Below are 17,050 nucleotides of genomic sequence, written 5' to 3'. Positions count from 1 at the left end.
AGTATAGGACTTGGACTATGACCTATCCCTTAGTTAAGTTCTCAAAGTCTTTGCTATGTGTTTAGGGTGAGATGCATATACACAGTTCAGGGGTAAATCTGGGAGTTCATAAATATCTTTATAGGGTTATTTGCTAGAGCTCCTCCCTCTCCAGGATCTACCTGGTATTTTTCAGCTTCCTGAGGCTCCCCTTTTTGGTCCTCCAGCTGGAAGCTGGGGCTCTAGTTACCATGTTCTGCCTTGTACTTCCCACAACTGCACCTGTACCTGTGCCCAAGCAGAGGGAGGTCAGAGAGAAAAATAAGGAACAGGGGTTTGCCCCACCTTCTTGGCACTATAGCTCTCCCAATTGGTGAGGAAGGTTACCCTCTGTCAGAGTTTTAGGTGCTTGTGGGTCCTTGCAGCCATTGCTGTTGCTGTCACTACCATAGCAAGATTGCTTGATTACTGGGGCATGAGAGAACAAAGAATAAGAAAGAAACCTGGGGGATTTCTCCACTTCTCTCTGAGTGTTAGCAGTTCTCTTTCCTGTAACTTGAGCCAGAACTACAGAGCTTCTCTTAGAGCTCCTCTGTCTATACTCTGCCTACTTCTGGATTTCGGGCTGCCTTGAATCCTGAGAGTGGGAGACAAATGGGCGACTTATCACTGGCTCAGTCATACTTCAAATTCTGGTATCCTATGTCAATCTGCCTGCTACTATTTAGTTTTCAGAGTCCTTAAATAACTGTTCTATGCGGTCTGTCCAGGTTTTATCACTGTATTCAGTGAGAGAGATGGGGTGGAGCTTACTCCATATTACCCAGAATTCCTATTTTATTTTTAAGATTGATTTTCAAGCATACTCCATTTTAGGTTTTATATGTAATATATACTTAGTATACATTTAGTATTTTAGGTTTTGCTGTGGGTATTAAAGACAGAAGTAAAGGAGTATTAAGAAATTTCTATTGCAAAGATGTTCTAAGAGTGCAAGGAAGTATGGTTGACAGATTCATTTTGGCTACCAAAGTCTTGATGAATCTCTTGAATGTTCCTTATATAAGCTTTTCTGGGAATTTGTGAATATAACTTACCAGTTATCACCACATGTAGCAACTTTGTTAAGGGTCTGTGATACTGCAATACTGGTTAGACTATCTTTATGATCATGAACTTGAAATACCTCTAGACCAACCTCTCGATTATGAGTGGAAATGACCAAAAAAATTCCACGTGAAAAACCAATCATGACGTAGCGATCGCCATACCTATAGCAACAAAGGCAATAATACAATAAAAAGGGAGATTAAATATCATTGGAAATACAGTACATAAGCAAGTACCTTAAAATAAAGGAATTAGAGAATATAATTTACCAAGGGCCTATGTGCCAGATAATATATGTTAGGTAGTTTCACATACTAAATCATAGTCTGTAATTCAGAAAATGTTATATATAGAAGTGAAAATTATATAGGCAAAAATTAAATATAATTAGTAAGGAAAAACATATAGGTATCTTTCTATAATGAGCTTTTTGTACATACCAACTATAGCAGGCAATGTTGCCATAGTTCTGATTAAATTCCAGATCAATGGAGTTATCTGGATCATTCAGATTAAAAAAAAACAAAGTTTTCTTGCCAACCACCACACTTATCTGCCAGAAAAGATCAAGAGATTGTGAAATGAATTACTCAGTACTACATATAAAGACCAATAAGCAAATTCAAACAGCTTAACAAAATTTATGAAAACAAGCCAAATTTAGATGTGTTCAATATTATAATAAGTAAACAATGTAACTAAAAAAAAAGTTTACTAATATATAGTCTAGGAAGAATCCTTGGCTTTATACATATCTAATATACCCTTGGAAGTATACTAAAATAGCTAGGTGGAATAATTTTTTAAAATTCTCTATACCTCTCTTTTAGGATACTGTGCATATAACACTGTAAGTCTCATATAGTTCCACTGAAATTGAATTCATATTCAGGGTATAGAGTCTTCCATCATAAAAGGTCATTCTCATTTTGAGCCACCTGGAATGACATGTCCACACCCATGTGGACAGACTAAATTGGCTTTTTCTATCATCACTCTTTCCATCACCTGTAGGTCATTGGTCAATATGGCTACACCAGTGTCCCTCTGTTACTCACACAAGCGCATACTTAACTGTAATTCTCAGTGAAGGGTGTAATTGTGTTGGGCAGATGAAAGAGTGTATTACTTAATTGGGCTCATTAGGGTGATTAATATATATAAAAAGAGACATGTTTATATATATCCCTGATTCTAAGATGCAATCAATTATAAGTCAGTACCAATTTAATAACAGCTTTTAAAGAAACAGAAACATTACTTCATTTAAATATAGGCATATTGACTGTAAAAACTGTCTGGGATTTCAGAATATTAAAATGTAGCAGGGAAATAAATCTAAGATATTAAAAAAAAAGCAACTACAACTTCCAGAGCTCTGGTCACATCTGATAGTGAAAATAAAAAATCATATAGAAATCATTACGTCTATTTAAAAAGGTACCCCAACTCTTTTTGCTACCACAAGAATGAGAAGAGCAACACCAACTGTAACAGGAAGATGTCTTCATTTGCTGTAAAACAAGGTACCAGCAGCAGAAAAACTTTTAGGCCTGGGAGACAGGGGCTTATTATTAGTTTAATAAGTGACAGACCATAATTGATTTATCAATATAGATTATGGACCACCCTAAAAAAGGAGAGTATATTCTACAAATTAAAATAATTTGGGCATGAATTTCATTTAGAATTCTTACTGTGCTTTCAGCAAAAGAGGCTCGGTCATCGATCTTCATCATGGAAAACTGCATGTTGCCAGGATCTGCTTTCAATAGTGACTGCAGGGATGAAAATATTATCACTATGAATAAACCCAACACTCAAAGTCACTCTGAATAATAATAATAAAACAGGCACTTTGCTTTAATTTCTGTTATATGTTGGATTAATAACCTGAAATGCCCACTGCTACAAACATCTAGAAATCCTGGATGAAACAGCTATCTCATTAAATGTACAGAGAAGCCTGAAAGAAGGTAAAAAAATTTCCAAGGATGATAAGTAAAAATCAAACTGAAAATCAAAGTGTGTGTAGAAACCGATGCTGAAGCTATTCAGAGCAGCTGGCAAAAGGTGACAATAAGGGAGCGTATGTGACTTGGGCTGCGCTTAGGGTCAGAAAAAAGTTGAAAAAGCTCTTTTTCAATCAAAGACTTTACCTCCTATCCTCATTATAATTTGAGATTCAAACTTATACTTGGGTGGTCTAGAAACTCCCTGCAGTGTTTGGCAAAACAAAATCCAAAGCCTCTTCCAATGCTGCAAAAAATTTCCAGAGATAATCCCTGTTGAATATGAGCTCACAATTCAAAATAAGAAAACTCATAAAGAAATAATTGCATCAAGAGCAAGAGTTAGTAGATCTAATAATAACAGAACTATCAGAGAGAGAGAAAGAGAGAGATAATAAAATACTTTAAAAATAACTAAAGACATGAAAGGACTTATAAGAAAAGACTTAAAAAAAATCCAGACAGATTTTTTATAAGAACCACAAAGTACTTTCCAAAAATAAGAAGGACAGAGTCATTAAAATAAAAACTCATTGGGATAGACAGAAGATCAGACGAATATGAAGAAAAAATAAGTGAACTGATTTGAGGTAATTATCCAGGTTACACAGAATGACAAAAAGAAACTATAAAAGAGAAATTAAAAGATTGAGAAGGTCCAACATATGTCTAACAGACACTCAGAAGGACAGAATAGAAAGGGCAAGAGGTAATATTCAAAGAGATAATGACTAAGAATCTTGCAGAGTTGATGAAAGACAGCAATCTTCCGATTCAGGAAGCAAGACAGTCCTCAGCAGGATAAGTAAAAATAAACCCACACAGGTAACACTGGAGTGATTTGCAGAATAGTCTACAGTCAAAGCCATTCAAAGACCATACCACATAAAGCAATGACTTTAATGTATGCTTTGCTTACCACCGGACAACTTAAATAGTATTCTAATACTGGAAACATACTTCTTAGCAATCAGAAATGGGTAATATCCCAGCCGGTGTGACTCAGTGGTTGAGCGTTGACCCATGAACCAGGAGCTCATGGTTTGATTCCCAGTCAGGGCACATGCTCGATCCCCAATAAGGGGGGTGCAGGAAGCAGTTCATCAATGACTCTCTGTCATCGTTGATGTTTCTCTCTCTCTCCCTCTCCCTTCCTCTCTCTGAAATCAATAAAAAAACCACATATTTTTTAAAAAAGAACTCTTCCTTAAAAAAAGAAAAAGAAATGGGAAATAGTTATATGTAAATAACAGCTAAATGGTAGTGGGTGGCTTCCTGGGATATTATATGGAAAAATATTGTAAGACCATGTCTTGATTCAGTGGGGGGGGAAAAAAAGCCAGTGTCTACTGATGATGTCTAACCTGAATAGCAGGATGGAGAGCTCAAGCATTCGTACTATATATCGACTATTCTGTTTAGCAGCAAAAGAGAATAACCAAAATTACAAGGTCTTTTCGCAAATAGTTTTTTAAACTAATGACAGATTAATCTTCTTTAAGAACCACTTGAATCATTCTATGGTTCTGCCCAACATGGTTGAGTTACTTTCTTCAGCCTAACTTTTAAAACTTTCCAGACATGAGAATCAACTTTCTCCTTCAGCCTTATTTTCTGTAAATTTTCAATCAAAGCCCCTATCTTCAGCCAAGCCAATTTTTAACAAGCCACAAGCTATAAGTTTTTCCTCTTATTTTTGTTCTCGCTGTTTTTCTTGGGTTGAAAGACACACGTTGCTAAATGTCTTATGGTATCCACTAAAACAAGGTATAGCAGGATCCATAGTCACATAGGTAGACTAAAGTTGCAGTTTCCCTGGCAGCAGTTAGGTGTGACAGTATGACTAAGTTCCAGTCATCTGATATGAATGGAAATAACAAATGCATCTTCCAGATCAGGTCCTTTACAAATTTCTTGCTCTCCACTTCTCTTTCTTCCTTCCCTTGGCTGAAATGCAGATGTGGTGCTGGTATGCTAGTTTTAACCATGCAGATGAGAGCAAAACACCCTAGACAATGGCAGAGCAATAGATGGGAGGAATTTGGGACTCTGTACAACCTTGTGAATCAGAGATACATAGATAGCCTGCCTACATCCCTTTGTTACATGAGAAAAAGAGGGGGGAAAACAACCCAAACTACCATATTCTTAGAGCCCTTGTAATTTTGGATCACTCTGTCACAACAGTTTAGCCTATATCCTGATTCAGATCACCTTTTCTCTTTTAAATATTCACAAATACCATTTTTATTGATCTCCTCTATCTCACAAATGCTTGTAAGCTATACCAAAAAATTTGGTGATCATATAAGGCCATGTATTTCATCATGATTAGTTTTATCTTCTCAAGAGTAGGAGCCTATAGTCAGGAGCTTCTAAGATGGCCCACAATGATCATTACCTCATGGTTTTTATGCCTTTGTTTAATCCCCATCACTGTCCCCTTGGGTGTGGGGCTGGATCTAGTGATTCAGTCTGTTCTAGAGAACAGACTATGATTTTGAAATCAGGTTATTATGAAGAGATTGTGGAGTAAGCTTTTAATGCCTGCTAGCACTGTCTCTCCAGCAGCTATGTTGTGAGGTACTCTATGGAGACATCCATGTGGCAAGAAAATGAGGCAGATTTCTAGTCAGTAAAGAGTCAGAGAAGAGCTGAGGCCCTGAGCTTAACAATTTGTAAGGAACTGAACTCTGTCAACAACCACATGAGAGAGCCTAGAAACAGATTTTCCTCCAGTCAAGCCTTCAGATGAGATTGCAGCCTTGACCAATTAAAACATGAGAGACCTTGAGGCAGAAGCATCCAGCTTAGCTGCATCTACATTCCTCATCTACAAAAACTGTGCAACAATAAATGTTTATTGCTTTAAACTGCTAAGTTTTGAGGGTAACTTCTTATGCAGCAATAACTAATACAAGGTCATACTTCATATTTCTTCTAAAGTACACAGCACAGTGCCATGTACCTAGAAGTTATTAAAAAAATGTTAGTTAATATTGCTTTAGCAATATTAAATCATAAGTCAAGTAGTTTAAAGTAAAATGTTCCCATTGGTGAGATTATGTAGCTAGTGGTAATACAAATTCCCTTAAGGAGGAGCTATTGAAGATCTAATCAACTAGGAAATTTGAACAGTAGTAAAATTTAATCCTGAAATTAAATTTAACTAGGATTAGTTTGAAAGCAACTTAACATATCCGTTAAAGGTATGGGCTGCAGAATTAGGCAGACATGGCTCTGAGTCTAGCCATAAACATTTATATTATAAATATACATTTATAAAAATTATTTCACAAATATACTGTCTGACTAATCAAAAAGCTGACAACCCATGCTAATACTAAACAATGGGAATATACAAAGGAGGATATTTGGATAAAGTAATCACGTTAAGGAAAAATGTCCTACTACATAAAAAGAAAAGTTTTTGATGTTTAGAATATGAAGTTATTGTATTCAAATCTCATATAGAGATTTAAAAATTTTATAGATTAGTTCCATAGACAAACATTATTTTAGGTAAAAATGTGAATATATCAGACCAAAGAGATGTTACAGTATTACCTGTCTTATTGTGTCACCTTCCTGATTACTAACTGTGATCATTTTATCTTCGCCACCTAAAGCAAGCAGATTTTCTGAATTCCAAGATCCACATGTGATTCTCTTAGTATGTTTTCCTGAAAAAGAGATGATTTTTGTACAAACACATGATTTCTCAAAAAAATATTAAAATATCTGTAATGTCAATCTGAAAGCTCAGGTAATATACCATGGAAATTAAACAGACAAGGGATTTAAAATCTCATCAAATCAGTTGTGTCTAAGATATCTTATTTAAAACAGCTTATTACCAAGTTGTAAATCAAGATAACAGTATATAAGGGCAATACTGTTCTCCAATTTTTTAATATAGATATGAGCATAGGCCATAAAATAAAAAGATATTCTATTCTTTGACAAATTTACCTCATCACCAAACCTAAACGATAACGCCTTAAGGTAAGTAAATCCCAAAGCACTGAAGTTATCATTACGATATTCAGCTTCGTGGTGTGGTAGACCCTTGGCATTCAACGTTCACCGCTTGGACTTTTCATATATAACCAAAGGACACATAGTGATTTGTGATAATACTGAGGTGCAACTATGAATGCACCTTAGGAAGACTTGTGTTAAGAGTTGAGTCACTTAGCTAGAGAGTGATATTAGATAACCATTAATAGCAGGGCGCTTTTTTATTGAGCTTTCTAGCCAGTGCAAAAATCACATGTTTGACAATGTGGGCATTTATTGAAGGTCCTGGAATAGACAAGTACTCAAGAGCACCAAGGTTAATTAAGTATATAGATTCTGGAGGCAGACAGCCTATATTTGAATAAGTGGCTCACCACTTACTGCAAAAACTTGGGTAAGTTACTTAACCTTTCTCTATTCCTTAGTCATACCATCCACAGATTGAGCCAAGGATCAAATGAGTTAAAGCACTCAGAGGGTGTCAGGTGTGTAAGAAGCGCTATAGAAGTGTTAGCTATTTTAGCTGTTATTAAGAAGAGACCACGTTCCTTTTATTCTTTGTACGCCTTAGAGAACTTAATAAAGAATCTATACAGAAAGTGGATTCTAAATAAATAGTCACTGAGTAGACCCCGAGCAGGAGGGTGCCTGGTGGGTTAGAGGGCCGTGTGGCTGGAGTACAGGGAGGGAGGAGAGAAAAGTAAGAAATGAAGTCAGACAGTCTGCAGAAACCAGGTCACACAGGGTTTGGCTGGTCACTGTGAGGACTTTGGCTTTGACTCTTGGGGAGACAGAGAACCACTGGAGAGTTCTGAGCAGAAGGCTCACTCTGGACCCTTGATTGAGAATATTCTGTAGGGGGCAAGAGATGAAGCAGGGAGACCAATTAAGAGATTGCAGAAATTCAGGCAGATGTTTCAGGCCCACACCATGATGTGGTAAGAACAGGCTTGCTTCTGGTGATATTTGAAGGTAGGTAGTACAAGATTTTGGGGCGGATAAGGTATGGAGGGTATGAAAAGGAGAAGTCAAGGATGAGGCTAAGGTTTGGCTTGAAGATCTAAAAGGAGGAAATATCCTCAATGATGAGAGGAAAAGTTGGGGTCCAAATGGTTTTGGAGATATGAAATGTGAAGTGTTTATTAGACCTCCCATCAAAGATGTTGAGTAAGCAGTTGGATATATGAGTCTAGAGTGTGGAAGAGATAAATAGGGGAGTTGTCAGGATATAGACAGTATTTCAGATCAGGAGATCAGAGCACAAAAGTAAAAGGAACATTCAGAAGGAGACTGAGATACAGGATATTTTGCTGATCATAGCTTAAGGGACTTGGGTAATACATGGGAGCCAGATAGCCAAAGAGATGGGCATAAGGAAGGGAAAAGGGAGTCTGTGAAGAGAGGTGGAAATATGCCAAATACAAACTTCTTTCTATACCCAAGAAAGGAAGAAAATCTCTTCTTCTCCTTCCTATATACCTCAAGACCATTTCGCTTCCAGTGCTCAGAATTCAGGTTAGTCTTAACATCTATAATAATACTTAACACATTATGTGTGCTTCCTTATAGTGTTCCGGGTACTTGACATGTATTAAACTCATTTAATTAACTAACTCAGAGTTAATATACTATGGTAACTGAAGTTTGAACCACGTTATTGGCAGACTGGTAATATTTAATTAAATTGTAGTAAATGAAATTTATGTATATGAGAACTATGCAAAGTGAGAACTGCCTGTATCTAGTCTAGTTCAAGGAAATAAATCAGTACAAGATAAAACAAGGTAACAGATATTTAGTTACGGTAACACGCTGACCGATCATGCTACCATGTAGTAGCTATCTAAAATGGAATGACTTGGTTTTAGGAAAATAAGGTTTTTAAAAGGGAAAAAAGAGCCACAAATCACAACCAACCCTGAAAGAGGCAGCTATATATTTAACCTAAGATATGCAATTAACCTGAACCTTTTCAGGCCCATTTTACAGTTAATAAATAAGACTGAGAGCAGAATCGATATTCATGTTAAATACAAAGTTCACATATAAAATCATATGGATATGACAAATACCTGGTACAAAATAGTCATGCTTTGATAAATTATTTTAACTTCAAGTGTCAAAATAACTAGTAGGACATACCTGCAGATGAAGTGGGGTACAGAAAATGCCTAACTAAAGTCAAATTCACTAATTTATATGGTGGAAGTTGATTTTTATAACCCCAGATTTTTTAGTTCAATTTTCAAATGGGATCAATGGCATTACTGCTTAGCTGCAGCACTAAAAATATTAATATTACAGATATACATTTATGTGAATAAATACTTTAAAATAATTTAAAATGATTGAGTGTCCTTAATTGAAAGGGACTTTCTCAAGTGGTCTGTGGGCACTCTTATCTCCAGAGTTTAATTCCTTCATTAGCAGTAAGATATACTTTTTCTGGTTATTTGGATGTAATTAAGCCCACTAGTTTCACCATTCACCAGCATGATGTTACAATAATTGAAAAGAATCTCTAATGTTTCCTCTTGTATACAGAGGGCAGATGCTAAGTGACCAGAGGTTCAGAGAATCAGAAAGACTGAATCAAGGCCAAATAAGAAACACACACACACAAACACCCTATAGTCATACACCCTGAGGCAAATATAACTCATAGTCCACACCTAGATTAAACTGGTGTTTGGAGAGAATAAGGGGTCAGAATTAGGAATCTGGATATACCCTGTCCAAGTAGTCAGCAAATGTTTTAGTCCATCTACTGATGTGTTGATACACATATGAGCTCTTCCATGTCCAGAGGTACAAACTGGGTGAGAAAGGGACAGATGGAAGCCATGTCATTAATGTACTGGTGTTCAAAGACACAGGCTGACCTTGACCTTAGAGCAGCCTATTTGATGTAGCCTGGGAAATTTTTAGCAGGCAGTGAAGAAGGATCTTCTAGTTTAGCTATATGTGAGGCTTGACCAGGGGAATCTTAATACTACAAAATTTCCCTTGCAATATCAGGAAAACCAGAGGCAGTAAAATTTACATTTATGTAAAGCATCTCAAATATTTAACAGTGTTTCCAACTATAACCTACCAAGGACAGGAATCTTTCGAGATGTCTGACGATTATAAATAAGCAAATTTCCTTTAACAGTTCCAACAGCCAGGAAACTTCCAATTCTTGACCAAAGAAGGAAAGACATTTGATCCCTGTAACATTAAGATATAAATTACTAAACAATTCGCAATCATAACCTCTAAATAGTCCTTTTATAAAGGACTTCATGAATAATTTTAACATCTATTTAGAAGCTAAAGTACAAAATTAGAACTTAATGCTTTAGGGGAAAGACTAAGTACTGAAGACATTTTGGAGACATTACAACATACTCTTACAGTCAGTTAGACTTAAAATACAAATGTATAATGAATACGGACTTCAATTCAGTCATAATGGACCCTCAAATTTCATGAGATGACATGATGAAATACTTACTCATTTGTCTCCTCATGACAGTTGTAATTCTAAATGTGGTAAAAACCTTAAAAGATGACGACACTCTCTGCTTTAAAAAAAAGTAGGGTCCAATAACATGATATATTAAATTGGAAAAATCATTGGGAATTCATGAAAGACATATTTTTTTCCAGCTCTGTTACTATTACTAGTAGCTCAAAAGGAAGTCAAAAGCATGTTTGCCTACCACCAGTTCTTATGTGCATTCTAGGACTCACAGAACATAATTCCCTACAAAGGAAATCAAGACTCCTTGGAGAATAGACCATTCCAGATGTTGAGCAAAGAAATCACAATGGATCTAGAAAAGTGGTTCTGAAAATGCAATCCAAGGACCAGCAGCATCACCTGGGAGTTTTAGAAATGCCAGTTCTCAGATCCCACCCCAGTCCCACTGAATGAAAAACTCTGGGGGTGGAGCCCAGCTATCTGTGTTTTAATAAGCTCTCTAGGTGATTCTGATGCAGCTAAACTCTGAGAACCACTGAGAAATCATGCCACTGCTTTCAAGAATGTTGGGGGCAGTAATAAAAGGGCAAAAGTGTAAGCTTAAAGGGGCTCCCTCTGGCTAGCTTCGGAGAATATGACTATTAAAAATTACATATTTAATTGAAACAAGTTGAGTTTGTGATGATACCTGGAAGTGATGATACTTGTGATATATGAGTTGATGATACTTAGACGACAAAAATTCACTGAAAGTATATGAGAAGTTAGTTGTATTAATAGGTAAATGAATAAAATGTTTAGTTTAAAATTTTTTATAAGTAAAAAAGTACTTGATATTTATAAACATTCTCTTGAATGGAAGCACAGTGTGTGTAAACTCTTTCTGAAAAGGGATGTATATCCAAAGTATAAAAGGATAGAGCCAGGAATGAAGGTTTTTAGACCTAGCAAGACTTTACATTGGGCAGACAATATCACCTGTGGATACATGCCTGTGTATCACTTTGGTGGGTCAAGGGGAACTGTGCTAAGGTTATGTTTGGTCCTGTTCTGCATGGCCACCTTGCTTCTTCTGGGTTGTTATTCCTTGGAAAATAAACTGGGAATGTATAGACTAGTATTATGATATGTGTGTGATCTCTTTCTGCTCACCTGTGGGCGACATGATGCCACGAGGTAGATCTTACTTTTATACCCATTACATACAGATGAAGAAACTGAGGCTTAGAGAGAGGTTACGAAACTTGTCCAAGGTCAAAACTGTAAAGTTTAAGTTGTAAATACTGACAAATTTTTCTTTTCCAATGGGAAAATGTTTTCTATTTTAGTAGAGATCTGTAATTTATCCTGTCTGCCGAGAATTTTCCTACTTGAGAATTGCCCACCCTAACCCTACTCTTCACTTGGTGGAATTACCAATCCCATGGCCCAGCCTAATCCTTTCAGGGACCTTTTGAAGAACTGATTGAACACTGGTGATGTGATGGGAGCATGCTCTTGTCTCTGGCATAACTTGCTGTAAAGAATGATATAAGCCAATAGCTGCCAGTAGCTGTGGAGAGTGTCTGACTTAGAATGAACAAAATACAGAGAAAGTCTTGTGCTCCAGCCAGGTGGCTCAGTTGGCTGAAGCATCGTCCCAAGCACCAAAAAGTTTGTGGATTTGATTCCCGGTCAGGGTACATACCTAGGTTGTGGGTTCGATCCCCAGTACTGGAGGCAACCGTTGATGTTTCTCTCTCTCCCTTCCTCTCTCTCTAGAAACCAATAAAGACATATCCTTGGGTGAGGGATTAAAAAAAAGTCTTGATTGCATCGTCAGAACTCCTAGATCCAGCCATGCATGCAGCCAATCCCACCTCCAGATTTTCCCAAATATGTTTTGTCTCATCTTTGGACTTTTTAGACTGTTTCATCAAAAACAACTTTTTAAGAAGGTATTTATACTTTACAATGTAAGAATTATATTCTAATTAGTGGACAAAATAATAGGACTATATATAACAAAAAAAGAAATGAACTTTTTCTAAGAAAGTAACTCATCAATGCATTTTTATAATGAAAGCAGTAAGCAGTTTTAGCATCAAACCTACAAGTAATCATATTTCTAAGTGAAGATTTAAAATATAAAAAAGTTATTCTTACCTCATGCCACTGTCTAACTGGCTGGTTTTATTTGTGTTAGCGTCCCACAGATAAATGGAACTAGATTTCTCAGCAACCACTGCTAGGATATCTCCGTCTTTATCCCAATCCATAGCAACACAGTTACTTTCAAAAAAGAGAGCAAAATGTCACAATACATATTTAAAGTAGAGGAAAGAAATTTAAATACTTACCTATTTGTGATTTTTGTCTACAACAAGACCATTCAAGCTATTTTAAATAGGTCATAACATTTCTAAAGTGAGAAATACAAGGCACTATTCACTGTTTGGATAATACTTAACATTTTTGTTGTTGAGAGGATGGAAAAATTTTTAATTCTATTTTAAATATCATTTTCATATTCTTATTAAATATAATTATACCTAATAAGTTAGCAGATTTCTAAAGAACCTGGCCTTTGGTAAAACACACTCATCAAGCACCTCTACAAATGAATTCCATCTGGAATCAACAGGTCATTTGATCAAGTTTTGAAAGATTACTTTAAACTTACAGAGAGAAAAGGAAGGTAATGATATATAATGAAGTCATATTTAGGTAAATTGTGTATAAAAGAGTTCAAGGCTGGGTAGATGTAGTATTGCAAACAGTGGAAAGGCTGAATTCTGAAGTAGGGGGTAAGAAATATTATTTTCATTTTATATCTTAATGGAATGAGAAGAGTGATTCAACTGAGATGACAAAATAGTTCTAAATAGGAAATGCTCTGTTTAACATGTTTTTTACTATTCAAAATTATTCCAAAATGTTTATTATAATTTAAAAACTTCCTTGAGGATGAACCTTTCTTCTCTGATGCAATTTTTCATTTTGACACTCTTTGTTCTTGCATAGATTTACACTTAAGATAGCTGGGAATTACTTCAGTTATTCTTCAAACTGTTAAAATATGTTTGGGGCCTAAATTTTCTGTAATAGTTTTAGAAAGTTGGGAAATATGAAAGAGGAAAGCTTTCAAATTGCTATTAAAATCATCTGCCAATTAAAGGCAATATACAATGGCATTTTATTTACCTGGAGATCCTTTGTCAGTCAAACTCAACTACCATGAATACAGCAAAATAATTCAGAAGTAAAAAAATAAGGTCATTGTGTAGCCAAAACAGATGTTGCAGAGCTTATGTAATAAAGACCATAGAATTTATTCAAAAGTTTTTTACTAAGTGTCTCCTTACTTTATTTTAGACATAATTATAACTACCTTGACCTGTTTTCCAGAATACAGAAACCAGGGGCAACAATTAAGAGCAATGGGAAATGCCAAAATGGTGGCTTCAAGTGGGTGGTGGCAGAGCAGGAACTGGAAAAGGCTGTTAGAGATTTGCAAAGGTGATGGCAATCAACTACACAAAGCAGATGTGAATCTTAAAAGCATGGCAGCATAAGACCATTTAGGTGAGAGCATCTGCACATCTTAACAACCAGAGACCATCAGTAAAAATAACTAACACAGGTAGTGATTATAGTGAATCATTAAAAATGCTTAAATTATGCTTAGTGTAATCTAGAATTATTTCCTGAATATAGATAAAATAAAGTCTTTGTCCTTTAAGAAGTATGTGAAAGTAACTATTTTTCAACAATTTATTAGATAGGAGATACTATAGTGATACAGGCTTATCTTGTCTGCCTATACACATCTAAGGCATGTTTATAATTAAATAAGAATTCTTTCATATGAACTCATTTATAATCATGCCTTTAGGCTCCTTGTGAATGTATGGGTGTTTCTAAGCTCTAACTCATATGCTATTTACCTACATATTTCATGAACTACTTATGGTATAAAAAACAAATCCCTTTGCAAATGAAAAAAGCAAAAGAGGAGATACAGGTTATATGTGTTATAAAATTCTATTTGATTATGGTTTTAAGACAGTACAGTTTTATCTTTTAGGCAACAATGCTTGAAAAAGTTTTTGATTTACCTCTTTACTTACCCGGATAAGTTAATTTCACTTTTCTTTTGACCATGGCGATCAAAGATTTTCACAGTATGATCAGCTCTAAAAGCAATTAAAACACAAAAATATGACTTGAATGTTTCGTTTTCTTTCTATCTCTATGCATATAAAAATTTTAGCTGCCATACAGGTACTTTCTATGTTCTCTCATCATTGTTTCATAATTTGTATCTGAAAAGTTATTACTGGGGAAAAGGTTCCATGAACTCTGATGTTAATGGAGATGAAGATATTACTTTTCCCGCCATATAAACGTCTCACAACAACTTCTACTGAATAGATGGGTGGTTATGTAGGCATACAACCATTTGGAGTAGGGGGATGATTTATATAAAATATTCACTGGTTTCTTACCCTGTTACTGCAAGGTAGTTTCCTGATGTTTTTTGCCAGGTAAACTGTATTGATGTGCCAAGCCAATTCTTTTCTAGCAGTGAGAAAACACGCTAAAAAAAAATAAAAATAAAAACATATAATTAAGGGTTAGTCAGAAGAGATGTCAAAATACGATCATGAAAACAGTAGAATTCAGGATGGTGAAGGCTAGTTAAGAGCTTACCCAAAAGAAGTCAACAATATAAAAAACAAAACAACCAATCAACAACAAAATGAAAAAACTCACAATCTGATTGGTAAAGTACGGACCTCAATATATAGGGGAGAGTTTATTATAAATGTCTGCTTTTGAAAGTTTTTAAATATTAATTTTATAAAACTGCATAAGTTTCATGTTTTATAGATGCTTCAGATTAAAATAATTTAAACGAATTTAGCTAATTATCAGTGGCATGGATTTTTTGGGATTAAACTTAACAAAACTGCTATACAAAAAATCTCAACCATGATTAAAATACAAAATGGATATACTTCACTCAAAATTATTTTCTTCCTTTACCCATCAGTTATACTTACTCCATCATTAAGTGTGTTTAATTTGGCTATTGGATGGACAATGTATTAGTCAAAAAATCATTTTCTTTTCACTTAAACAATCTAGAACTGTGGTTATGGAAGCCACAAATCACATGTGGACCTGAAATTTTATTGAAGACTTGAAATGTGGGTAGACCAAATTTAAATGTGCTGTAAATGTAAAATGCATATTGGATTTCAAAGACCATGAAAAAGAGAATGCAAGCTATCTCATTGATAATTTTCATATTGATTACATGTTGAAATGATTAATATTTTGGACCTGCTGGATAAAATATATTATTAAAATAAATGTTATGTTTTTAAAAAATATTTTAATGTGGCTATTAAAAATTTTAAATTATACTGGCTCACATATTTATATGAAACAGTGCTGACCTAGACCATCTAGGAACAGAGCATGAATGAAAAATTTCAGATTTTAATACTAGGTTAAATTACAGATTAAACAATGATGCCCATATCTAGGCATATGAAGTTTACATACTACTACAGGTGGCTTAACAGTCACGGTGACAATTCTTCCAATGCTCAAAATTACTCACCAATCAATAGGTATTTTGTATGTTAAAGAAATGAAATCCACCTGTATTTTGTGGAGCATTAAGACAGCCTTAAAGAAAAAGTATAAAAGCATCTCACTTTTGTAATTTTATGACTACATTGGCCTGGAACCCCTTCATGCAAGTTAGGAATCCTTACTGAATTTCATTAGCTTCACAGTAGACTTCCACGGGATCTTACATATTATTTTGCATATATATACATATACGTATATATAGATGCTCCACAAACAGTGGTGGAAATGGTGCTCACTTCACAACCAGAAAACCAAGATTTAAGTTTTGCTTTTTAAATTTTAAAAGTCTCTTAAATTGCTTCAAGCACAAAATTCTCAATTTTAAACCAGGAATAGTAATAATATCTCCTCACTTCAGATACTTCATGAATTGTGAAGAGCTTTAGAAATGTAACTTGTGATGACTTGTGACTCTGTCAATTCCAATTTCCACAGTAAAAGTCTCGAGGAAGCATAAGGACGTCTAAAATAATTTTTAAATCGAGCTTTCCATTTCTTTGCTGTGGGAAAGGGGAAAGGTGAAGGAGCTGTAAAGCCAGGGACCCGCGGGTGGGGTTCACGCGAAGCCCAAGCCTGGAAACCGTGCGTGCAGAGGACGCTCTTGAGCGTCTAAACCTGCGTGCGGAGATTTCTCCGTGAATACTGGACACTCGCCACCAAGTGATCTATAAACAGGACCACATCACAGGCAATACAATCAGAGATTATGCCTTCGGAGGCTTTTCACTCTGTTTAAGCGCTGGTCAGACGCACAGCTTGCCAGGGCCTTCGCTCCAAGAAAGAGCAGCTCGTGACACCAGAACGAGTCCAGTTCACC

At 35.5% G+C, this 17,050-nt stretch overlaps 1 protein-coding gene across 3 annotated transcripts in view; it reads right to left on the bottom strand.

Annotated features, from left to right (window-relative positions):
• The window catches only part of WDR19 (WD repeat domain 19), a 62,569-nt gene that overhangs the window by 45,069 nt on the left and 450 nt on the right, over positions 1–17,050 (bottom strand). For 2 of the 3 annotated variants that reach the window (XM_081118773.1, XM_081118772.1), the window contains exons 2-9: positions 15,075–15,166; positions 14,697–14,762; positions 12,733–12,858; positions 10,216–10,331; positions 6,669–6,784; positions 2,787–2,867; positions 1,530–1,642; positions 1,077–1,250 (exon numbers count right to left, since the gene is read on the bottom strand). In XM_081118773.1, the coding sequence (XP_080974899.1) occupies positions 1,077–1,250; positions 1,530–1,642; positions 2,787–2,867; positions 6,669–6,784; positions 10,216–10,331; positions 12,733–12,858; positions 14,697–14,762; positions 15,075–15,166 (884 nt within the window). Of the gene's footprint in view, positions 1–1,076; positions 1,251–1,529; positions 1,643–2,786; positions 2,868–6,668; positions 6,785–10,215; positions 10,332–12,732; positions 12,859–14,696; positions 14,763–15,074; positions 15,167–16,586; positions 16,734–17,050 lie in introns of those variants that run through there. The other variant, XM_081118774.1, reaches the window with a different exon arrangement.

This window comes from Miniopterus schreibersii, assembly GCF_964146895.1.
Source record: "Miniopterus schreibersii genome assembly, chromosome: 1".
NCBI lineage: Eukaryota > Metazoa > Chordata > Mammalia > Chiroptera > Miniopteridae > Miniopterus > Miniopterus schreibersii.
The sequence above is the reverse complement of the archived record's forward strand: the minus strand, read 5'-3'. Positions and strand labels throughout refer to the sequence as shown.